This window comes from Nothobranchius furzeri, chromosome 2 (assembly GCF_043380555.1).
Source record: "Nothobranchius furzeri strain GRZ-AD chromosome 2, NfurGRZ-RIMD1, whole genome shotgun sequence".
Lineage (NCBI taxonomy): Eukaryota > Metazoa > Chordata > Actinopteri > Cyprinodontiformes > Nothobranchiidae > Nothobranchius > Nothobranchius furzeri.
In genome coordinates this window covers 3,163,808-3,189,213 of record NC_091742.1, presented here as the reverse complement: position 1 = coordinate 3,189,213, position 25,406 = coordinate 3,163,808, and the positions used below count along the sequence as shown (strand labels likewise).

The 25,406-nt window shown below is 40.2% G+C and overlaps 1 protein-coding gene across 1 annotated transcript in view; it reads left to right on the top strand.

The window, feature by feature from the left end:
• Positions 1–25,406, top strand: part of LOC107377561 (uronyl 2-sulfotransferase) — an 85,856-nt gene that overhangs the window by 36,072 nt on the left and 24,378 nt on the right. The window contains exons 2-3 of the mRNA XM_015947236.3: positions 7,635–7,678; positions 23,578–23,733. Coding sequence (XP_015802722.3) covers positions 7,635–7,678; positions 23,578–23,733 — 200 coding nt within the window. The remainder of the gene's footprint in view (positions 1–7,634; positions 7,679–23,577; positions 23,734–25,406) is intronic.

Genomic DNA, 25,406 nt, shown 5'->3' with positions numbered 1-25,406 from the left:
CAAAGTTAATGTGCAGGTAAATCACCATTATGTTAAATGTATTTAATTTGTGAGTAGAAAAATGGGGGGGGGGGACTGTATCATTAGTTGTTCATACAGTAACTTGAACTTTTGCCAATTGATGCTGTTGACAGAATTTAAAAAGGTCCCCTCCTTTTTTTAGGGGTGTGTTGGAAAAGTCACTGGTCAGTCAAAATGGTCACCGGCAGGCTCTGTCATACCCATAAGGAAAGAGTAGAAAGACATCTGGTGTCATGTCCACATGCCCACAAGGCAAGTAAATGTACGTACAAACTGCAAAATGGAAACGAGTAGTCAAGAGTTAGCTGACCAAGCATGTAGTTTACCAGAAATTCATATGAGCATTACATCCTGTAATTTAAGGATTGTGATGTTTTCATTGGTGGTGTAATGTTGACCTAATCTCTTTAAAGCATCAGATTCGAGGAAGGGCATTACTCATCAAACCACTTTCTCAACAGCTGTTGACCTTAGATGTGTTTTTCCAGTTAGTCCAACTTTTTATAGACTTTAAAAATGACTAGTGGAGTGTGGGGATTTCAGTTTTTGTGTGTGCACAAATAAGTGAAGTGTGATGTGGAATTGGAGTCACAGCCTCTAACAGCAAGATTCAAAAAATTACACCAGAACCGCGGTCAGGTTGTTACAGGTTGTAAATCGTGTGGTTGATTTGAATGGAGACTTGGTATTCAGGTGTCTAGATGTAGACATTCTGCTGCAGCATAGCATACTCCCCACTTTACATTCTTGAATGGCCTTTATACACTTTTGTCATTTGCATCTTTGCAGTTTCTAATCAACGGCTGACTTCTGAGTCATCTAGAAGAATTTTCTTGACCCACTTTTAAAGACAAACCATACAACAGATGTAATCTTTATTTAATGGTTTTACACATAATATGTACCTCACTTCAAGAAAAGCACTGAGCAACGTCTGATAAAGAACCAACTGAGTAAGCAGGGAGTTCGACTGTAGCGTGCGGTGCGACCCAGATGCGGAGGCATGAGCGTCGGGAGCTGCTGACATATGGTTTGTTCTAGGAACACCTGTAGGTCTCTCGAAGGAAAACTGGAGAGTATAGATGTTCTGGGAAGAAAGAAAGCTGACTTACTGTTCAGAAGAGCTTGGAAGCTAAGAACTCGAGGCATGAATGATTTAATCGATTTCTGAGTACCGACTGAGAGGGTTGACTTCTATATATAGAGTAGGATTGTCACTTGTCGCACTGAACTTGCTGGGAGATGGAGTTCGAGTTGGCCGATCTGCAGCTTCAGGGGCACTGGTAGATGGGGACTGTGACAGTCTTGACCATAAATTTTGCATTTGCATCTGCACATTGGATTCAAAGATTGCACATGTGGCTCTGGTTTTAAAGGACTAATGGTAAGTCACCCCTGTTTCACACTGGAAACAGCAGCGGTGCGGAACAGCAGTGGAACGGTTTACTCGCGAGCTTCAATGCTGTCCATTACACACCGGGAAAGTCTTGGCCTCAAAACGGCTTCCTCACTGGACTCACAAGATGACAAAATCCTTCGAGACTAGCGCATCCTCCTCACTTGACTCGCAAAATCACCATATCCCTCGAGACTTAAAAGGTCTTGATTTGTTTTTTGAAATCCGCCATCCCAAAAATAAGGAAATCACATTTGAAATTGTTTGATGTCATATACGATATTGTTCCTCTCCACTGTCAGGATTAAAGCCATGAAAAACACACTGTTGCACTTGAACAATGCAGGGAGTCAATAAGACGTTGGGTCACACGTAGCTTCATTTATATGAAATGGCATTTCTGAAGTACTTTTATTTTGAAAACTATTGGAGATTTTACACTGAAACCATGTACGATTTCCTGTCGAGCCCTATATTTATTGCGAAAATTGACTTGTCCAAGATGTGGCTTGTGGCAAAAATAGAACCTGATCCTATGTTTAGCGGTGCAGACTGAAAATTGTCGCGTCACACCCCCATACACTATAATGGATTCTGTTTGAAGCAGCAATGTTCCGCTCCCATTCTGCACAGCTGATGCATTCAGTGTGAAAAAGGGGTAAAGCTCCTTCACACTGGATCAAGACCCAACTACATTCTCCAATAATAAAGGAGAGTTGCTAAATGACTGCCTTCACACCCAAGGAGCATTTCTTTCTTCAATCCAGCCAGGTTCATGGAGAGTAGAGGGTCCTAATCCAGTGTGAAAGGAGCCTTAGCTAAAAGATTTTCCTGTGCTATATTTGCACTTTCCTACACCCTCACCACTCTCTATACATCAGCTGCACATTCCCACAACCGTCCAACCACACACGCCCAAGCTGCGCCACACTCAAGGCAGTGACTCAACCCTTATGACAAGCTAGAAGAGCACACTAAGCTAGCGCAACAGAGAGTATAATGAGGTTGTAACCCAAGCATGAGGCCAGTGTTACATTATGTTTCAAATTCTTGACAATCAAACCACACCAGTGCATGGTGGGCCCATATGATCACCACGCTCCACCCAGGACCTTAATAACACAACAATAAACCAGCACAAGTTCAGTACAAAAGATTGATGTCATCTCCAGAAACACATTTAAAACCAGGCCCAATCTCATTGCAAATGAAGTTTTGTATATTCTGACCCTCCCCTTTGAGACAGACATCAGTGATAGTAGATTATCACAAGTTTATTACCTAAAGCAATAAATCTTTGCTTTTTTTGTTCTGCAAAACAGTTGACTTTTACGACCCCCCTTTGCTAGGTCATCAGTTTAGTAGTGCATCCTTGTTGTACTACACTATACATGGCAGAAACTACTGGTGTCCACTAATGATATGTTCACAAACCCAACACAGCTGCCTGCCTGTGTGGACGTCCTTGCAATGTATGCAAGTAGCCTAAATTTTAGGGAAGCATTAAGTCCCTAAATTAGCCTCCCTTCCAGGTTTTTGGGGCTTGCACACCTGCAAAAACATATCAATGGTTGCTTTTATTTATACCAGCGAGTTTTCTGACCACTGCTGACTCCTCAGGGGTGAAGTGGAGCAGGGCGTAGTGGGGTGGAGCCCCTGACCCTCGTGTTAACTCTCTTCTGTAATTAGGGCGATGGGTTGAGCTATGTGTCTTAATGGAGGGCCACTCCCACACACCAAATCAAAGGTATTTCTGACCACACACACACACACACACACGCACGCACGCACGCACGAACATTACACACACAAACAGGCATGTAGTGCATGTAACTGAGGCCAAAAGACTTTGTGTATGTTCTGTCTGTTGTGGTGAAACACTATTGTAAAGACCTTAACCATAGACATGTGTCTGAGTTTGATTTATACAGAGATCAGGTTAGAAAACTGGATCCATTCACATATGATTGTTTTAAATACAAAGATGAGGCCTGAGTCAGCACCTCCCTTCCTCAAATTCATGGTTTTTGTTTTTATTCGGAAATATCTGCAGGATGTTGTAAATGAGAAAGTTTAGTCTCCTCAAGACGAGGAACCTGTAATCTGGTTTCACGTACCGGTACAACATTCCATGACAGCACTTCTGTAACTTTCCACCTTTGCTTTGAATCCTGTCCCGCAGCCGAGCAAAGGCTCTGCAACTCCTCTAAAACACCATTCTTGTTTGGCTTTCCGTTCCCATCTCAGCCTATTGGACGGGTGCTTTCGTAGGTCGTACTTAGGCCGTTTTATAAAGCAAATTAAACGGTCTATGATTTTAATACATGAAGTTCTTGAAGTTTTCTGTTGCATTTCATGAGCAGGTGAACACCAAATGGAAATTTCCAAAGTCTAGAAAATTATTCTACATTCATTTTGGTAGCAATGAGTGATATTCTAGCAAAAAAAATCCTTTATTGTTTAAAAACTAGCTAACTAACACGCTTTTACTGCACACTCAGACTTTGCATTTTGTTGTTCAAGTGTATTAGTTAATTTTGACACATGCATTTCATTATTATTGGTAATTTTTGTAAAGTCCAACGAAAATTGTATTAGCACTCTTGTACGAACCACACTGATGTAGAAGCAACAACATCCTGTGCTAGTATTAACTGCAGGCGTTAGATTATATTAAGCAGTAATGTACTTTGCATCATGCAGACTGATATTTTGTTTTAATTGCATGCATGTTTGGTTTTAATGTGCGTACTCACTTTAATCACGGCAGATTCTAATTGCTCTCATTATAGCATTATTTTGTTAATGCTTTAAATTTGCTTTGCAGTTCCTCTTATCTGGAGGTGAGTCCTTGAATCTTGTGACACGTTAATCCAATTTACTAGTTAGCCACGTGCCAATGCGTGTCTGCACTCAAGTTAGTTCCTCTGTCTATCACAGACTGATACACACTTTCTGCAACACACAAAGGAATAGATGTTCACTTTTATATTTGTTACTAAGCCTTTCCTTCACTTTAAACTGACCCTTGTGCTCAATTGAATTAATCAGTTTCTGTGATTTTAAGGATTCACGACCCGAGGAATTTGTGATCCAAGGAAACAAACATTATTAGAAAACTTTTTCAACGAGTTCCCTTTTGTGTTGTTGGAATATTCTTTTAAAATAACTGAAAAACAGCTGTTGTCTCAAAAGTGTCCGTTTTATTTGGATGTCTACAACTCACCTGACATCTTTCTCAGTTCATCAGTTTTTTTTTTTGGAGTGAGAAATTTTTAAGAAATATTAAACAACTTTGTGAGTGTTTGGTGAGAAATATGAAATAGAAAATGCAAGAAAACAAAATGTGACACATAATTAAGACACTGTGTTACTTAAAGGTGTGGTTGACTGAAAAAAATAATTTTATGTTTGATTTATGAGTTTTTCAGGCAGGCTGAACATGAAAATAGTCTCCTACAGCTATCTCCTGCATTAGCTTCTGATAGAAAATAACTCTAGCTTTTGAAAACTGACAGATCTACGTCACACTGTAGATTAGCATTCATGGACTCACCAATCTTGACTCATGATGGCGAAGGCTATTGTTGTTTTTACGTCCAGGAAACAGCAGAGGATGTCTCACCTAGTTTGAGATAATTTATGGAGATAAACTATCAACGTTGCAAGTCAGTGGTAGAGTCGCATTGCTGTTACTCTTTAAATACATGAGTGCGTAATGAATGGAGGACCAAGGGAAGTGTGGCTCAGCGAGTCCGACAACCGGATTGTCCAATAGTTGCGTTCGGTCCACATTGCTGTTATCTAATCTGGGGCAAGACGTCCAAATATCAGGAAGTAAGAATCCAGATTCTGCCATCTGAAGCTCCAATGTGATGTGGGAAACGTTTAAAAGCCAAGAGACAACAGCACAATACTGTACTATAAAGTATAGATGTAACCATAAATTGGCTTACTTTCCTCTGAAGTTTGTATCAGCAGCTAGTTTCCAACAGTAAAATAATTTTATAAAGCTCCCCATTCGAAAAGCAGACTGCAGTTTATCTAGTTTTTGAATTCCAATCATTTTCATCTTTCAGAGCAAATGAACCTGAAACAGGTCATAGCCTAGTCATCTTGTTTAAAGTTAAGCCTTTGCTGGATACCAAGTAAGTTTTGGGATATTTTTTGGTACTTCTCAAAGTAACATTGAGCAGTTTCCTGCTTATCCACCCTACTGGTTGAAAGTGGAATAACAAATGTCTTAAACAACCCTGCTATAGCTAGCGCTAACAATGAGCTAACATTAACAAGAGCCAACTAATACTAAAATAAATCATGAAGTAGAAAGATCTACACCAGGGTTGGGCAATCCTGGTCCTTGAGAGCCGCTATCCAGCAGGTTTTAGTTGTTTACCTGCCCCAACACACCTGATTCCTAGATGAATCACCTGTTCAGCAGCTCATCAGGCTCTGCAGCAGCCTGTTAATCACTAGTCGATTCAAACCAGGTGTGTTTAAGCAGAGAAACAAGTAAAACCTGCTGGACAGCGGCCCTCGAGGACTGGGATTGCCCACCCCTGATCTACACTGTTGGACACTAGCATTACAACTAACTGCCATAAAACTGGTAAAGAGCGGCCCCTAGAAGCTCCACAAAAACCTAGTGAAATTTTTGGTCAGCAGAGGGCGGCAGAGTAGTGTTACAAATGAAACTGGTTAAATTTCTAAGTGAACAATCACTGAGATCAATGTTAAAGCTCTAGCTTAAAGTTTAAAATCTATTTTTACTTAAAAAAAAAGTTAAATACTTTATGTAGTGCCATTAGACAATAGGGTCGGTGAGTACAGAACATTGTACAGTGGCTCTTTAATAAAAATTTTCTCTCGGTGGGGGTGGGGGGGGGGGAGCTGTCGACTTTTACAAGCCTCGTGCCCAGGAAAAAGAAATTTGTTCCAATCTGTCCAAAAAGTTAATGAGAAGCACACACAGGAGGAAGGGAGGGCTTGGGCGAAGGTCATGCTGGCGGTGTTGGTGGTTATTGGATGGGGGGGGGGGTATCTGTGATGGATGGCAGAGGAAGGCTCAGAGACGTCTGCCTCTCCGTATCCTCACCCTGCCTTGACCTGAAATGCCTTAGAGGACAGCTGCAAACATGCGCTTCCCTCTTCATTCCTCAGGAAAACGATGTAATGCCACAAAACAGAAGCAGCAGATGAAAAGATACTTTAGGTCAAAAACAACACCTGAGGGTGAGCATAGCGCAGCTGTGTTAGCGTTTAAAGATCAGCGTCAGATGAATTAATGAGGAAGCTACTACAGCTTTGTTCTAACATGTTCAGGCAAGGCCTTTTAACTTCTAAACAGTTCTAACAAATCATATATTTACAGCTGAAGCATCTGAAAAAGCATCAATGTGTGTGCCCAGAGGAAAGCTTTGGTTGGACATAAATCAGCGTGAGAGTTCGTGGATTTATTTGCTTCACTTTCATCTGCATCCTGGATTGTATTTCAGAGACACAAGGGAAGGCTGTTGTCTTATGTCATATTTCCTCTTTTTATAGTTTATTTGAACTCCCCTTCCCACACACGTTCTCCATTCTTGTTTATTTTTCTGTTCCCTTCTTCTCTTTACAACCTGAATGTGACACATAGGATGACTCCGAAGTAAGAAAACGGTTGCCGTCTGAGTCTTGGGTCGAGATTAGGAAAGCGGGTCGAAAGGCGACCGCAACCCCTAGAATGAGTCAACAAAAAGGAAATTGGTGCTAAGTCTGCAGTTCTGCAGAACTGTCATGAAGAGATAGCAGTAGTGTCCTCAAGTTTGGGTTTGTTACATTTTAAATGCATGAAGGCAACAAATTGGGTATTTCCTGTCTAATGCACCATTTCCTCTACTAATGTGGCTTTTCTTCATTCCTCAGCTTTCTCCTGTTTTTCAGATACATGCATGTATTTATTGGGCCATTGTGACATTGTGCTGTTGTCTCTTGTTTACTTGCAACCAATCAAACATACCATTTGCTCAAAGGAGTGTGCTAGACAGAAAAAAAAACTGATGTCTTGCCTACATTATATCACAGATTAGGGTCAGAACTTCAAGGGTTTCTAAAACATAAATCATATTTAGTAGCTGAAAAGTGGACAAAACCAGATTTCTGCTTTAGTATAAGATGTTGCTTCTGCTGAGTCTCATTGGATTACAAGGTTTTCTAACACACGTGTTTGTTCTTGCAGGAGAATCCACATATCTGGATGACCACGGACATCCTCTTCCTAGAGTGAGTACTATTTCATGCCCCTAATTATTTGTCCTTAAATGAAAACTTATTAACTCTGAACAGGTTAGAGGTCAGGTCTGCCTAAAAGATGCTAACTCTCTAAAAACAAGCTTCAGAGCTACAGTAAAGCTTTGAGTTCTCTCTCTCTCTCTCTCTCTCTCTCTCTCTCTCTCTCTCTCTCTCTCTCTCACACACACACACACACACACACACACACTCACACACACACACACACACACACACACACACACACGCAGAGCTGACACAGGGTCTTTGTGTCCATCCAGCTGCAGCACTATCTACCCTTCCTCTCTGTGCCGACTGCTCTGCTTGTTTATCAGCCTGATTAATCAGTGAAGTGACTTCATTTTTACCGCGCTCCCTTAGTTATTAAGCTTCCACTCTCTTCCTCTCATCGGGTCTGAGTACGGGTGGATGTGAGGTTTGCTTCCAGCTCATGAGAGCATTTGTTAAATTTATTCAGGTCACATATGTGTTTTTCTTGTCAGTAAATGTGTATGAAAACATGTTCTGACCGCTGACAACCCAAGCAGCCACATCACTGTTTCATGCAGCCTCATCCACCCAGTGAAGTGTCACTTATGTCAAACTGAAGAGGATGTTTTTTCCTCTTTATTTTCAGAGTTTTCCACCATTAAAAACAAAAATACGATTAGCCAGTTCCATTCTGTTCAATTCTACTCATTCTATAAACTCTGTTTTCATATTTCTGCAGACATTTCTTTTTGAGTATAATGGCTCATCTGGGTCTACAAAGGTCTGTATTTGTAATTTCTTTGGAAACACTGAAGCACATTTGTGACACTTCTGCCATTTTTTCAACTGCACAAACATTTTTTTAAACCAGAGGACACTAATTAAGGCAATGATTTTGAGTACTTAAATACAAACAAACACTGGTAGTAGCAAAAAGAAACACATTTTTGAAGCCCCATATTTTCAGACCTTTACAAGAATGCCATTTCAAGGGTTAAATCACACTTTTATGGTGTTTTGTAGTCAGTTTGTTTTTGGGAATTCCAGTTTAGTTGTATCTGTTTTTGGGCCTCTTTAATTTCTGGATTTTGTTTATTGGCCCAATCCCAATCCTCGCACTGCACCCTACGCCCTTCTGTGAAGTGCACTTAGAGGAGGTGCATAAGGCTTCGAGTGCGTAGTACACAAGTGTGCTGAATGGGGACAGGAAGCAATGCGTCATTAACCGGGATTTTTTTTTAATCTTTATTAACAACTTTCAAACAATTTTTGGACTAAATTTACATTATTTCCTGTCCACATTAAATCTTAATCTAAAACATTCAGAGCATGAATAAACATAATAGTAATGAATGTCTTTTCATTTGAAAATACATATTTTCAGAAAAAAGCTCTTGGGCCATTGCTCCGCCTTCTTCTTAAAATTCCAATGCAGCAATGGGTTGTGGGTAATACCCTTGCCCAAAGTCCAAGGCCCAATTCCAATACTTGCACTTGCACCCTTCAATTGCGCATTCCCGGCCAGGGGTGCAAGTGCGTAGGTGTGTCCCGATTCTTAAGTGCAGAAGTTGACCACGCCCCCATTGCACCCTTAATCTGCACTTCATCCAAGTCCGCAACGATGCGGATCTCGGGCAAGGGAATTACCCACAAGTCATTGCTGCGGGAGAAAAGGCTCAAGTTAATTTTCTGAAAATACGTCTTTTCTAATGAAATTAGTTCATTTTAGGATGATTAGTCTATGCTCTGAATGTTGTAAACAAAGCAGCAATGAAGTAACATTTATTTAGAAAAAAATTGCTTTGTTGTTTGTTTTAAAGTTATTAATAAAGGTTTTTAAGAAAAGTTTCACTTCGACCAGCATCCCGGCATGCGTTGCGATCGATGATGCTACCTGTCTCAATTCGCCAATTATTTGCACACTTGTGTACTACGCACTCGAACCCTACTGCACACTTTGTCCAAGTGCACTTTGCTGTGTGAGTATTGAGATTGGGTCTAAATTGATGCAGACTTGGGTGAAGTGTGGATCAGGGGCAAGTGGTGCTCGCTGCAGAACCACAAAGGCGGAGCTGCACCAGAAGGTGGAGCTGCACCAGAGTCAGCCCCGCCCATTCCAGAATCAGCCCCGCCCATTCTATCGGAGTCAGTCCAATTCCTTCCAGTTGTCAGACTTTATAGCATTCTGGAACCAAAGAGGGTGTTATAGCTAAAAAATGCAAGATTGAGGAGGGAGTTGAGAAGTGAATTGAACAGTTTTTGTAAAGGTTCCATATAATTAAAAATCTAACTTTTGGAACTTTTAATCATGTTATATTGTCATTTCCTCATAAGAAACACGCCAAAGCCATTTTTGGCCTCATTCATGCATTTTCTTCCCATCTCAGCTTCAATTTGGTCTCCTCCCCCAAAGCGGGTCTGGTCTTGGTTCTCAAATCTGGATATTCTGTGAATTTTCTGACAAATTATTTCTGAAATGACTTCTACTGAGACACCGCCAGAAAAATCATACATCCCATCTACAAAGACACACCAAATAACATAATAAAATGTAACGCCACCTCAGTTTTGTCAGATGTGGTGTAGTGGTGATGGTGTCAGGTTGACATGCAGTTTTGCGCAGGTTCGCCTCCCAGCAGTGGAAATATTCTATAATCTCTTTTCCTCATTTCTAGCTACACTTGCCAGTACTATGTTTACAACAATTTATTGGTATGCCGTTTAACATATAATGACTAATGTGTTTTTTTTATTTATTCATTCGTTTATTTAGCCAGTGTGAGTCCATCTGTGAGCAGAGTTTCAACTAAAATGCTGTTTAGGAACGACCAAATTCAAAGAACTTGTAGAGACATAAATATTTTGCTGAAAATGAACATTACAACTAAAATATGAACAAATTAAATGTTTCAGCTGGCTGAATAGATTGTTGCTGACCCCACCGGGAATCGAACCAGCATCAGCTGAGGTGTAAGCAAATCGTGAGTCAGATGATCTTGCCACTGGACTACCAGAACCCACAGGGATAGGGTACATGCTGCCGTACATGACTTTTGTTAGAGCGGCTGTGGGCAGATATTCGCTACGAGAAACTTTTTTATTTCGGGATATATTCAGACTTTGTCATGTAGCAAGTTATATTTATCTTGTTTAATTGGAGCACAGAACATTGCATTAACGACTGTAAACTAGTAACAGCCGTAATTCATGTGGGTCAGGTCAGTTTGCGATAAAGTTGAAAACAAAAACGGAAGTCAGTGGGCTAGGCTGAGTTTGCGTGAATGGGTGGGGTTGACTCTGGTGCAGCTCCACCTTATGGTGCAGCTCCGCCTTTGTAGTTCTGCAGGGGTGCAAAAGCGGGCGTAGTCATCTTCCACACTTGAGATTTGGGACACCCTATGCGCTCGCACCCCTGGCCAAGAACTCACTATTGAAGGGTGCAAAGGTGGAAGTACAAGTATTGGGATTGGGCCCTAGTCTGAGTTGTATTAGTTCCCTTTGCAACAACGTGCTTGCTCTGTGCTCCCTCTGCCCTCACACCTGTTTTCCATTTCTGTTAATCAACGCAGCTGCTCCTCGTTCTACTCCTTTTTTTTCAGATTGTTGACAGATTCTACTGTTTGATAGTTACAAACTTCATTTCAAATTGAGATCCTACTGTGTAGAGAAATTATGGTGTTAAATTATGTGTTTTAAATGACTCAGCTGTCCTAACTTGTGTTTTCTAATGTTGATTAGCCATGGTGGACTGGGACTGACTCCAAAACTTGGTCAGTTGTAGATGTACTGTCAGGGAGTTTCAGGGCAATCTGTTCAGTGGTTCATGAGACATTCTGCCATCAGATAAACATGGTTAATGCCAAATCTTTAGGCAAAAGGTTTGTGTAGCACTGAAGTATGTGTAGTGAAGTGTTAGGCAAGTAACTATTGCAGTACTTTGTAAAATAAAAAATATGCAAAAAATTTGGACAGCCAGTACCACCACAAACTTTAGCTCAATATCTATTGTTGGCTGTTAGCTATGGTGGCCATCTTGATTTGGATTCACTCCACATGTTGATGGTAATATTTTAAAGGACGGTGCAGAACCAGTTAAAGCTGCATAGCAAATCTACAAATCAAGCTAGCTTTTAAATACAAACATGAACACGAGTCTATCACCGCTGCTGTCAGCTTTCACCCCTGAGCCACGTCTGCCACGCATTACTACAGTAAACAAGAGAGTGCTAAACTCCATTCTCTAGGTCCAATCGTCTTCTGTTGTCTGTTGCTGGCGTTTTTCTTTTTGGTAGTTTGTCCTAAAGTTGAAGTGGTAGCAGCCAGCTGTTTCTCCTTTTGATATTATTGAGTGGTGAACCTCTCACACCAGTGGTGTTCTGTTGCAAAATGCATGGGTGCACGTTATGAGTGGAGGACCCAGGTAAAGGTGGAAGTGCTGTGGTTCGGTGAGACAGACATCTGGATGGTCCAATCGTTGATTTCGGTCCAAGCCGTGTTATTGGCTGAGGTTTTTAGACAAATGCAAGAGAACCGCTTCATTCTTTTTTTGATTTTTTGTTTTATTTTTTATTACCACTAAATGTTTACAGCTATACTATGTTAGAACGTTTTTAAAGCTGTTATAGCAAATCTGCAAACAAGCTAGTTTTTTTAACACGAACACAGTTATGATACAGGTATCTTCCCTGAGACGCTTCTGCCGGAACCAGAAATCCGCAGTGCCAGATGAAACAAGATAGCTCTAACACCAGTTGCCGCTTTCTAGGTTCAGATGACTTTTGTTGTCAGTGACTTCAAATGGCGTCATTCTTTTTGGGACTCTAGAAGTTTGTCCTAAAGATGAAGTGGTAGCTGTTTCTCCTTCTGATATTATTGAGTGGAGAACCTCTCACACCAGTGGTGTTCTGTTGCTTAAAGAGGGACTGCACACCATCAGAAAACGTAACTCCACCTCTAGTCAAGATCTGAAAAATGCCATGAAAGTGGGCGTTGCCAGGAGGCACAGAGTGGCATGGCCAAGTGTGGGGAATTTCCATCCTGTAAGGGAGGGGGAGTGGGAGGAGACTGTACCGATGACGTGACATTTTACCAGAACCAGTCAATCACAAGTTTAAAATGCAGTAGCCGCTGTTCTGCCACAGGAGGCAGCACTAAGACGTTTTCAGACCTAGATTCTAGATTTAATTAAGTTTACACAAACATGTCAAAAATGCACACAAACAGAAAGATTGTATTTGTAAAGACCCAATTATACAGTTAATTAGCAAAAAAAAGTTATTTGGGGGTTTAGTTACTCTTTAAATATGTGAGTGCGACCAAGGGAAGTGTGGCTCAGCGAGTCCGACAATTGGATTGTCCAATAGTTGCTTTCGGTCCACATTGTTGTTATCCAATCTGGGGTGAGATGTCCAAATATCAGGAAAGAAGACTCCAAAACCTGCCGTCTGAAGATCAGCTGTGATGTGAGCAACTCGTACGTCCGAAAAATGGTGCACAGCTATATTTTTTCTACCCGAAAACGATTTACAAGTCATTTACTCCTACTAGAGACCACTGAAAATGTATTGATTAAATGAGTAATCGACTCATTTAAAGTCTGTCTAGTAGTTCACAAGATATAACTAAAACTAAAACAGGCCTTTGCACACTTACACATCTTTAAATCAGTCACCATTGTTACTAACCCATGTCAGTTCCCTTCGTTTAAACAGTGGCTTGATAAGAGAAGAGCCCTGCCACATGTAGCCACAGCATCATCTTGACAGGTGTTATTACTGTACATTCAACCTCCAGATGCTGCGACACGCCTGACAATTGGTGTAAATTATTTACAAACGTTGATGGACTCCTTTTAGCTGTTGTCTCATATCCCAGCATGACTGTTAATACAATGTTTGCGGCGAGCGGTGCGTCAGCCCCGTCTCTTATTATCCGTTATGTTGATATGCCCCTGCAGTTGGAACTGATTTGGAATTGCAGTCGCTGACTTATGTCTCCACACTATTAGAAAGCTGCGGTTCTGGCAAACGGTAAGGCAATGATTGGAACTGGAGTTGTACGTGCAACGTAAATGAGAGTGTATGGAAAAACCACACGTGTTCTAGAATAGAGTTATGACACTTTGTGTGTGGCAGCTGGAATGCAGCTGGAATGTCCTTTCTGTGTTTTTATGCCTCTTGTAACAGAACGGAATGACAGTTTTTTTCCCTTCTTTGCTCAAGACTAGTCTGCATGAGAGACAGTCTCAAGGTCTCATGCATTCCTTCTAACCTGCTTATTTTCAGCTCAACAGAAGAATGAAGAATGAACTCTTTTCTTTTAATTAATCAAAGAACTCTATTTTAATAAAGCTAATCCATCAAAGTGTTAGTCAATAAATAAGATGTGACTGATCTGTGAAATCAAAATATTAATTATAATCCTATAGAAATAATAAGTACTGTGACTTTAAGTGTTCCAACAGGACTCATTTCACGTAGCGTTAAAAAGACATAACACATTCCTTTCACTGATCCAATCAGAATCTGACAGATCTGACGGAGGCGTGGTTTTGATGGTGTTTGGTAATGTTTCATTCGACAATAAACCATAACATCCGAAGTATAAAACTATGCCACGTCAGCTCTAACGCCAGTTCAAAGTGTTCCAGAGAAAGTGACGGAGTGGCCAATCCTGATCTAAAACTCTTTAACCGAAAGAACCAACGACAAGCTGAAAAATTTGTCGCTACACCAACTGCGGCAACAGTTCCTGTCAGAATAAAAGCTGAACCATCCAGACCCAGGTTTGGGTCTCACCAGACGCCAACAAATTGCCGTGACCCGGACGTATCCCAGGACGGGTGGTCAGTTGCCGTGGCTTCTTCTACAGGCTCCGGCTCCATAAGGTCAAGCTCGACCTTTACACCTCCTGATCTAGACGGGGACTTCCGCTCAGGGTATGTAGACCGACATGATGGTGTCTCATTTGTTTATGGACCTCCAAACCAAAGCTTAATGCGAAGACATCACCTTCAGTTCACATCGGAACAAATCACTTCTTCGGATTTGCTGGTTCTGATTACATCACACGTCATCCATTCACCGTCTCATCCACTTTAGTTACACCATACATTTAGTTTTAAAGTCAGTCTAGTTTAATTTGTTAGTAATAAAATTCTTAACTTTTAAACTTGACTCTCTTTCTTCTGTTGTCTCTGAGTGAATACATAGTGGTTATCTAATCCCTGCATTCAAAAGTTCCAATTTCTGGTTTAAATAACTCACAGATCTTTAAGGTGGATTTCATATTTCCTATGGAATCCCACGCCATATGGCTCATTAAATAACACGTAATCTAATTCATTACACTCTGGTTAGAGTTTTTTAACATTCTCAGAGTTCACAGTGAATTTGTTCAGCTATAATATAGACATGTATTTCATGTAGATGAAGTTTACATTATAGTTTTTTTTCTCTTTTTTTTTAAATGATCCGCTCTCACACCATCACAGCTATGACTTTTTTTTTTTCTGCTCATTGTTAACAGGAAATGCTTAGATTGTCCCCTCTTCCTCGACCAAAACATAAACATTGCCTCAGAGCATTAGAGAAGTTTACAGAAGGATGTATTAAGCCTGACTTAGCACTGATAGCTGGTGCTCGCTTCCGTAGAAACTTCTACAGGAGGATGGAAGAGTGTCTGATAGTTGTGATGATTGACACATTCCCACGTGGATTCTTTTGAAGGTTTGGCAGGAAGAATTGGTGGGGTTGGACTGAGATGGGCAGGTTGGACTGAGTTTATTTGAGCTGTGGGCCTGCCGGTGGCAACTGTAATAAGATAGGTCCACTATGGTCAAAAAGGGATGGACATGGTCAGCAAAAATTCTCAAGGAGGCTGTGATGTTTAAACTAGGGGCCAAGAAAATATCCTCAGCATCTTACCACCAGCATCAGTGTAAACTGTTGATACAAGGCTGGATGAATCTATGCTTTCATGTCATTGACACTAAGTTCTGACCCAACCATCTGAATGTCTGATGTTGGAGATCAGTGTAAATGTGTCTGTTTTTTGCTTTTTGCTGACAGGATTGTTACCCAATGTGGTCTTCTGCTACCATTTCACAAATTCGCCACAGTTCAAGAATCAGAGATGGTACTATGCAAACTTTGGTTGCAACCAATGGTTCTTTGATATATTGTTGCCTTTCTGTCGTCTGGAACTTTTCTGTATTTTGGTCTTTGATCACAAGAAGGCTCCTGTAAAGAGGAGCCAGTTGAGATGGCTCAGGCATCTGGTCAGGATGCCTCCTGGACTTCTTCCTGGTGAGGTTTTCCGGGCACGTACAACTGGGAGGAGGCCAAAAGGGAGACCCAGGACACATTGGAGGGACTATGTCTCTCACCTGGCTAGGAAATGCCTTGGGATTCCCCCGGGAGAGCTGGCCCAGGTGGCTGGAGAGAGGGAAGTCCGAGCCTCTCGACTTAGGCTACTGCCCCCGCGACCCGACTCCAGATAAGCGGATGAAAATAAATGGATGGATGGATGGATGGATCACAAGAAGGCATTTCCAGCCATGTTACTATTCACTGGATTAGCTGACAATTCCTTGTATGTTCAATAGATGGTTGTAGGTCAAAACCAGTTTCTGAAATACTCAGATCACCTCGTTCATTCAGTCCAAATATTATCTTACTCGTCTAGATGCCTTTTGCTGCCATCTGAATGGACAATGAGATATTTATGTCAAAAAACAACTGAGTAGGCAAATCTAGTGAATGTTTCATGTTAAGGTTATATAATAAAATAACATATAATTATATTGTTTTCATTAACTGCAGACATTTTTAGATTTAGATTAGATTTAGATTTTAACAGATTTAATAAAACTAATATCAAATAAAGAGACACCTTCTTTATTATCATCAGTTGAAATGGGACACTTGGTCATTTTGTAGCATCTTTTCAGTTGTTCCAGTGTTAATAAGCAGCCAGATGTTAGTAGTTTGACACATTTTTGATTATATCAGCGAGGAATGATCTTCTGCATGTTTTCCACCCACCTTTAAAATGTCACAATCTGAGCTGCCCACTGTTATTTGGCTAAAGCACTAAAGAATGTTGGATGGCTGTCCAAGAAAACCATCCCTTATTTGACCTAAATTTCGTTGCAAAGCAAGTATAATTGACGTTTTGTTGTATTTGGCCTGTAGGTTTGCTTTAACATTCAGTAAAACATTCAAGCTGAGGCATGTTTGCCAGCAATGCTTTTGTTAAGTTTGAAAAGCGTCTTTTAAAAGATAAAACTTTAGATGTATATTTAACAGCAATTTAATGCCCTAGGCTTTCTCAACCCTAACCCTAAGCAAACTGTAAGGAACCTTAGCTGTGACTTGTTATTTAAACATTTAAATGCCTACCTAAGAAAGAGACATGAACAGAAAACTCTTAAGAACTGTATATGGTTTTTGTTTTGCTGTTAACTGTTGCTTTGATTATAATATTAATCAAAATCAATTAAACAAGTTGTCTCAGACTTCAGAACAAGCATGAAATCACTAAAATGTAAAAAATTCTTGCAATTTTCTATTGGCAAGGTGGCTTTATTTGTCTAGCACATTTCATACACAGAGGCGTGTCAATATTGTTTCCATTAGCAAGAATAGCAAGAACATCAATATCAACACATGCACAATTAAAATACACACATTCATTTCAGATATAAGAAACAGATAAAAGGACTAAGTTAAAGGGTGAGCAGTTACAGTGTAGAAGATGCAGCGTAAGGCAAGGCAGCTTCATTTGTCTAGCACATTTCATACACAGAAGCAATTCAATGTGCTTTCCATTAGCAAAAATATCAACGTCATTAAAATGAATTCAATTTATTCAATTTTATTTATAAAGCGCCAAATCACGACAAGAGTCATCTCAAGGCACTTCACATAATAAACTTTTCAATTCAGGTCAGTTCATTAAGCCAATCAGAAATAATTTTTCCTATATAAGGAACCCAGCAAATTGCATCAAGTCACTGACTAGTGTCAGTGACTTTACAGCAATCCTCATACTAAGCAAGCATGCAGCGACAGTGGAGAGGAAAACTCCCTTTTAACAGGAAGAAACCTCGAGAGAATCCTGGCTCAGTATAAGCAGCCATCCTCCACGACTCACTGGGGATCGAGAAGACAGAGCAGACACACACACACACACACACACACACACACACACACACCAAGCAATGTGTCCATGGTTACACCGTGATTGCTTAGTAAATATTCTATTTGGTGAGTGATAAACTTTATTGTATTTATCCTAGTGGATCTATAATTAAACGGGTAAACTAGTAGTAGCACATCCAACGTCAAGGAAACAAAAAGTTATTATCAGGAGAGGGAGAATGTTTTAAGTGGTTAGCAGCAGTGTGCTAGCCGACTGCCCCCTCCATGAGGGCACCACAGCTCAGCAGAAGATCACCGAAGCTTCCACTGGGGAGAAAAACACTTAGAGAAAAAATAAAGTTAACAGCTGAAATAGCAGGAAATAATACAGTTAAAGAGCAGACTGTAGAAGAAAGTAGTAGAGTGTGAAACGTGGTCTGTGTATCCTCCAGCAGTCTAAGCCTATAGCAGCATAACTACAGAGATAACTCTGGATAACGAAGCCTTTTTAGATGGAGGCATGTTGGAGGCAGGGCAAGGGAGAGCCGTTTTTACCGACTGTACACTCCACCTCCCTCTACTCCCCCACTTGTCCAGATTTAGGCTAACATCAGATTTTAACCATAAGCCCTATCAAATAAAAATGTTTTGAGCCTATTCTTAAAAGTAGACAAGGTGTCTGCCTCACGGACTAAGACTGGGAGCTGGTTCCACAGGAGAGGAGCCTGATAACTAAAAGATCTGCCTCCTATCCTGTTTTTAGATATTCTGGGAACAACCAGTAAACCTGTAGTATGAGAGCGAAGTGCTCGGTTAGGAACGTATGGAACAATCAGATCACTGATGTATGATGGACCTTGATTTTTAAGAGCTTTATATGTGAAAAGAAGGATCTTAAAATCTATTCTGAATTTAACAGGTAGCCAATGTAGGGAAGCTAAAACAGGAGAGATATGATCTCTCTTTTTAATTCTCATCAGAACTCTAGCTGCAGCATTTTGGACAAGCTGAAGACTTTTAACTACATTCTGTGGACTTCCTGAGAGTAATGAATTACAGTAATCCAGTCTTGATGTAATAAATGCATGAACTAGTTTTTCAGCATCACTCCTGAAAAGGATTCTTCTAATCTTAGCAATATTCCGAAGGTGGAAAAAGAAGATCCTACAAACCTGATTTACCTGAAATTTGAATGACATGTCCTCGGCAAAAATTACACCAAGGTTCCTTACTTTGTTCTCTGAGACAAATTTAATGCCATTCAGTTTAGGTGATTGACTAAGCAATTTCCTTTTCTGGATTTCTGGTCCAAAGATGAGAACTTCCGTTTTGTCTTGATTTAAAAGCAAAAAGTTTAGAGTCATCCAATTTTTTATGTCCTCAAGACAAGCCTGTAATCTACCCAACCGATTAGGTTCATCAGGGTTAATGGATAAATATAACTTGAGTATCGTCAGCATAACAGTGGAAGTTTATCCCATGCTGTCTAATGATTTTACCAATTGGGAGCATATATATAGTAAAAAGAATTGGTCCAAGCACTGAACCCTGTGGTACTCCACAATTAACCCTGGAGTATGAAGAAGATTTGTCGTGTACTTTTACAAAATGAAATCTGTCAGACAGGTAGGATTTAAACCAGCCTAACGCTGCTCCTTTGATCCCTACAACATGTTCAAGCTTTTAAGAACATTGTGATCAACTGTGTCAAAGGCAGCACTTAGATCTAACAAGACTAGAACAGACACAAGATTCTTATCTGAGGCCATGAGAATATCATTTGTAATTCTCACTAACGCAGTTTCAGTGCTGTGATACTCTCTAAAACCAGACTGAAATTTCTCAAACAGATCATTAGTGTTTAAATGCTCACATACTTGGATGGCCACTATTTTCTCCAAGACTTTGGATAAAAATGGAAGGTTAGATATTGGTCTATAATTCATTGGGTCATCTGGATCCAGAGAAGGCTTCTTAAGTGAAGGTTTGATTACAGCAACCTTAAAATCTTGTGGTACATACCCATTTACTAAGGATAGATTGATTATATCTAGAATGGGGGCAGTAACCAAAGGAAATGCATCTTTAAATAATTTGGTTGGGAGTGGATCCAAAATGCAAGTTGAAGGTTTAGATGAAGCTAATATTTTTGATAACTCTGAAAGCTCAACTGGATCAAAACGGTTCAAGCACAGATGAGGTTCTACAGTCACCTCTGATGCTGCCTCACTTACTGAGGAAGAAGAAATCGCATTAGTGAGGATGCTAAAGATTTTGTTTCTAATAGAATTCATTTTACTTGTGAAAAATCCCATAAAGTCATTACTGCTGAGGGCTAAGGGAATAGATGGCTCAGAGCTATGATTCTGTTTAAGTTTAGCAACTGTACTGAAAATAAATTTAGGATTATGCTTATTCTCCTCAATTAGTGCTGAAAAATAAGCAGTTCTAGTTTGTCGAAGCTTATTTTTATAAAGCGCAAGACTATTTTTCCAGGATAGGTAGGCCTCCTCATGGTGCGTAGAGCGCCATGTTCTCTCCAATTTCCTAGAGTTTTGTTTTAAGGCTCGTAAATGAGAATTAAACCAGGGAGCCAACTTTCTGTCCCTAATTACCTTCTTTTTTAAAGGGGCAACATCATCTAATGCCACACGTAAAGAGGAATTAAAATGATGAACTAAAGCATCAATTTGTGAGGGCTAGAACTGAAAATATTGCCCTCTGCTACGTTCCTCTGAGATGCTGAGGACAGTAAAGATGGAACAGTTGATATAAAAGATGCAACTGCGTTGTCAGATAGAGACCGATTATAGTGAAATTTACTTTCATGTCTCGAGAACTCAGTTATAAAAAACTCAAAGGTTATCAGAAAGTGGTCAGAGAGGACTGGATTATGTGGAAAGATTGTTATTTCCTCACACTCTATGCCATAAGTCAGCACAAGGTCCAATGTATGATGGCAGGAGTGGGTGGAGCTATCTATTCTTTGAGTAAAACCAATTGAGTCTAAGATATTACTAAAGGCTACATTGAGGCTATCATTTTCAATGTCCACATGAATGTTAAAATCCCCCACTACAATGACCTTATCAGTATTTAGCACCAAATCAGATAAAAAATCAGAGATCTGATCCAAAAACTCAGAGTAAGGGCCTGGTAGACGATACAAAACTACAAACAAGAGTGGTTTTACAGTTTTGCAATCTGGATTAGGAAAACTAAGAATAAGATGTTCGAACGAACTGCAGCTATTAATTGGTAAGGGATTGATTAATAAGTCTGAATGAAAAATGGTTGCTACTCCTCCTCCTCGCCCTGTACTTCGAGCAATATGATGATTTAAATAATTAAAAGGAGTCGACTCGTTTAAGCTAACATAGTCCTCTTGCTGCAGCCAGGATTCTGTGAGAGAGAGCAAAGAGATCTGATTATCACAAATCAAGTCATTAACTAACAAAGTCTTAGAAAAAATGGATCTAATGTTCAACAACCCACATTTAATTTTTCAAATTTTCTGCTCAGTTGAATTTGTTCTAATATTTATGAGATTTCCATGGTTTGCTTTATTAAGCCTGATATTTAATCTGTGTGGTTTTGGCCGTGGGCAGGACACTGTCTCTATGGGGTAGTGGGTGGGTAACAGTACAGAAGCTGCAGAGGGGTGGGTTAAACTACGACTCTGCTTCCTGGTCTGGACCATGGGTTGTCATGGAGGACTAATAAAACTGGCCATGTTCCTAGAAAGAAGAGCTGCTCCATCCAAAGAGGGATGGATGCCGTCTCTCCGCATCAGACCAGGTTTTCCCCAAAAAGTTTTCCAATTATCAATGTAGCCCACGTTGTTTTCAGGACACCACCTAGACAACCAGCGGTTGAAGGACAGCATGCGGCTAAACATGTCGTCACTGGTCCGATCAGGCAGGGGGCCAGAGAAAATTACGGAGTCCGACATTGTTTTGGCAAACTTACACACCGAAGCAGCATTCATTTTAGTGACCTCCGATTGGCATAACCAGGTGTCGTTACCGCCAGCGTGAATAACAATCTTACAGTATTTATGCTTAGCCAGCAGTTTCAGGTAAGATTTAATGTCGCCCGCTCTGGCCCCATAAATGTGAGAGAAAATACAATTAAAAAAGAAGCAAAGTGAAAGTCTGAGCAGTTACAGTGCAGAAGGTGCAGCATAAGAATATTCATTCAAAGGCTGATGAAAACATGAAGGTTTTCAATTTAGATTTAAAACTTTCTAGAGTTGGGGCACATTTGAGGTCATGAGGAAGCTGATTCCATCTGTGAGCAGCATAGTAGCTAAAAGCAGCTTCACCCTGTTTGGTTCTGACCCGGGTTCTACCAGCTGACTGTTTCCTAATGATCTCAGAGCCCTGCTGAGCGTATGTACCTGAAAGAGATCTGACTTGTATTTTGGCCCCATGCCATTGAGGTATTTATAAACAAGTTGAAATTGATCATGTAGTTTACTGGTATCCAGTGTAGAGATTGAGAACAGGAGTGATGTGCTCGGTTCTCTTGGTTCTTGTTAAAACCCTAGCAGCAGCATTCTGTATAAGCTGCAGTTGCTTCACAGCTTTTTTGGGAAGACCAGGCAAAAGACCGTTGCAATAGTCCAGCCTGCTGGTGATCCAAGAGTTTTATTACATTGTGTGAAAACCAGTCGATGTGAAATTCCTTCATCTCTCTTGAATTCTTGGGAAATAGATTGATACAGAAATAACATGTTACTGATATTAGCAGCTTTTCAGATTCTTTTGAATCCATCACATTTTCTTTTTAAGTCCTGAGAAGCTTCTACATATTTTGTATTTGGGTGGTTCTGTTGATTTTAGAGAAGACAGGAGGAAGTCTCACAGTTTGCATTAAATCCACGCTGAGATCTGCAGTGTGAAAAGTGACGAAGATGTGAAACTGCTCTGATATAAACATTCAGCTTTCGGGTTTGTGAATGTATTTGTTTACCTGTTACCAGAATATCTCATGGGTCACTGGACAGTGCTGAACGTTTTGGGGCGGTTGATTGCTTTTGGAAGGTTTCAATCCTTTTGTAAAGCACCTCCATTCTGTCTGGAGCGGACTGAGGATGTTAACGTAGAGAAATTTCAAAAAGCAAAGCATCAACAAGAACCCACAGACCATGACGTTACCGGTGTCTGTCACTCTCCTGCTAAATGTGCTTACATAGCTTTCCACTTGTATAAACCTTGTGGACCTTTAGGGATAATTGCTGAATTAGTCCATTGCTGCTAAAATGACCACACTTGTTCCATGCATGCAAGTCTCCAATTCCTCCCTTAAGAGCAGAGGTTTTTTTAAGTTACTGAATCAGAGCTGAGGTGCTTTTTGAGCTGGTGAGTCATTTTTGCAACTTGCTTTAGATTGTGTGTGTGTGTGTGTGTGTGTGTGTGTGTGTGTGTGTGTGTGTGTGTGTGTGTGTGTGTGTGTGTGTGTGCTTTAGTTTGTAATGCATGAGTTTTTTCAGTTGAATGATGAGCAGGTGAAGAAAATGCACATGCATGTCTGGACTCTGCACACTCTTTGTTGCGAGTCCAAACTGGAAAAATAAACATGAAAAAATATTTGATTTCTTCAGTTTTCTCTTTTTAGTTTAGTTTTCTGCCTTCATTTCCATTTAGAAACATTTCACAGCCTAATTCAACTACACATAAATAAGTAACGGCATATCTAAACAGCTTCATGAAGTGGATATAGTTATCTCAGACTTTATTCCTCTGTTTATACTTGCAGGTGCTCCCGTTCCCCAGTCAGGTGGTTTATAATCGTGTGGGGAAGTGCGGCAGCCGGACGGTGGTCATCTTACTAAGGCTGCTGGCTGAGAAACATCAATTCAACTTAGTCTCTTCTGACATCCATAATAAGACACGTCTCACAAAACATGAGCAGGTAAGTTAAACAAGATGTAAAGACTCCAAAATAGCTCTATGAGGAATTTAATTTATAAGCTCCCTGTGAAAATTTGTGTGCAACAGCTGGAAATTTATTTGCAGTTTACCTGCAAATTAATAAAAACTCTGTCATTTTTCAAATATACTTTTATTCACTGCATATTTTAGCAAAGGAAATGTGTTGGTTCTGCCTTTTTAAGTCTGACGTTTCACCTTGTGGGCTGTTGTTGGCTATAAGTTACCCATTATAAGAAAAAAGAACCATTTTTTGGTCCTTTTGAGCCCGAAGTGTAAATTTGTGTTCTCTCTGAAATAACCTTACATCAAAAGTCAGTAAGCATAGCTGTTGCTAAGCTTTGAGCCTTTTTTATGATCATTATTGCTGGGGGAAAAGAATCAGAGGCTTCAAGGCTTGTACCGAGGGCAAAAGGGGCATGTATACGAAGCCTCAAATCGAAGTTGCTTTATTTAAAAAAAAATTCCTGACTGGTGTCAGATTTTCAAGTCCCGTTTAAAACGCATTTTAAGTTATAGCTTTCTAACAGCAGCTGTCATAGCATGGCTCTATTGTCCAGGACGTAATGTGATCTCTTTATTGTGTTTAATGCTTTTTTTGTTGTTTTAAACTGTTTTACATGTGTTTCTTATTGCTTCTTGTGTTGTTCAGCACCTTGGGCATCTGATAAGGTTGCAGAAGGGCCTTTATAAATAAAGTGAAATGAAATGAGGCCTCATTTTACCTAGATCATATGACTGCTTTGTTTACCCTGTAATTTTTCAAAATAAAAGCAGCTGAAACTAATGATGCTTTTTGGGTTGTTTTAGTTTGGGTCATGTGTCTATAGAGACTTTGTAGAAAAATAGCATTATAACTAGTGTTGTTGTTGTTTTTTTAAATGTTAGTGGCGTTTTTTGGTAGTCTTGACTTGCTGTAGTACTAGTGTTGTTGTTGCAAAGGAATGTTGATCAATCGCACTTAGTAAAACAACGTTTATTCAGTGACCTGCTATGGCAAAAAGAATCTGGTTTGCAAATAGCTGCACTGTTTGTAACATGCAGTTAAAGTATATTGGTTGTCCCTTGAGAGATTGCGGTATCTCTGTCATGGAAAAAGAAATCAGGAAACGTAGCTTGTACTGGATTGTTGCCCTAAAAATGGGGCAGGTATGTCAGGGAAAAGAACAGGTGTCAGATCAGTTTTTGCAAATAAATGTAAAAAAAATTGGATTGCACAGTGGTGCAGTGGTGCAGTGGTTAGCGCTGTTGCCTTAAGCAAGGAGGTTCTGGGTTTGCATCCCGGCCTGGGGTCTCTCTGGAAGGAGCTTGCATGTGTATGGATGGATCTCTCCGGGTACGCCGGCTTCCTCCCTCATTCCTAAAACATAATTGGCAGGTTGATTGGTTAATCTTAATTGTCCTTAGGTGTCATCTGTGACCCTGTGTGTAAAAGTGGGTTAAGAAAATGGATGGACGGATGTCCAAAAAATGTTACCATTCTGTTGATGCTATTTTACAATAAAAACTTATTGTAGAGCAATTTAAAAAGTAGCCATTCACATCTACAAGTTGACATATAAAACCAAAAGTTGAGAGGTGATAATTGCAGTGGATTCAAACCCATTTTTCTTTCGCTGAGGCACGTTAAAATCAAGGATACCTCTTTTCACTTGT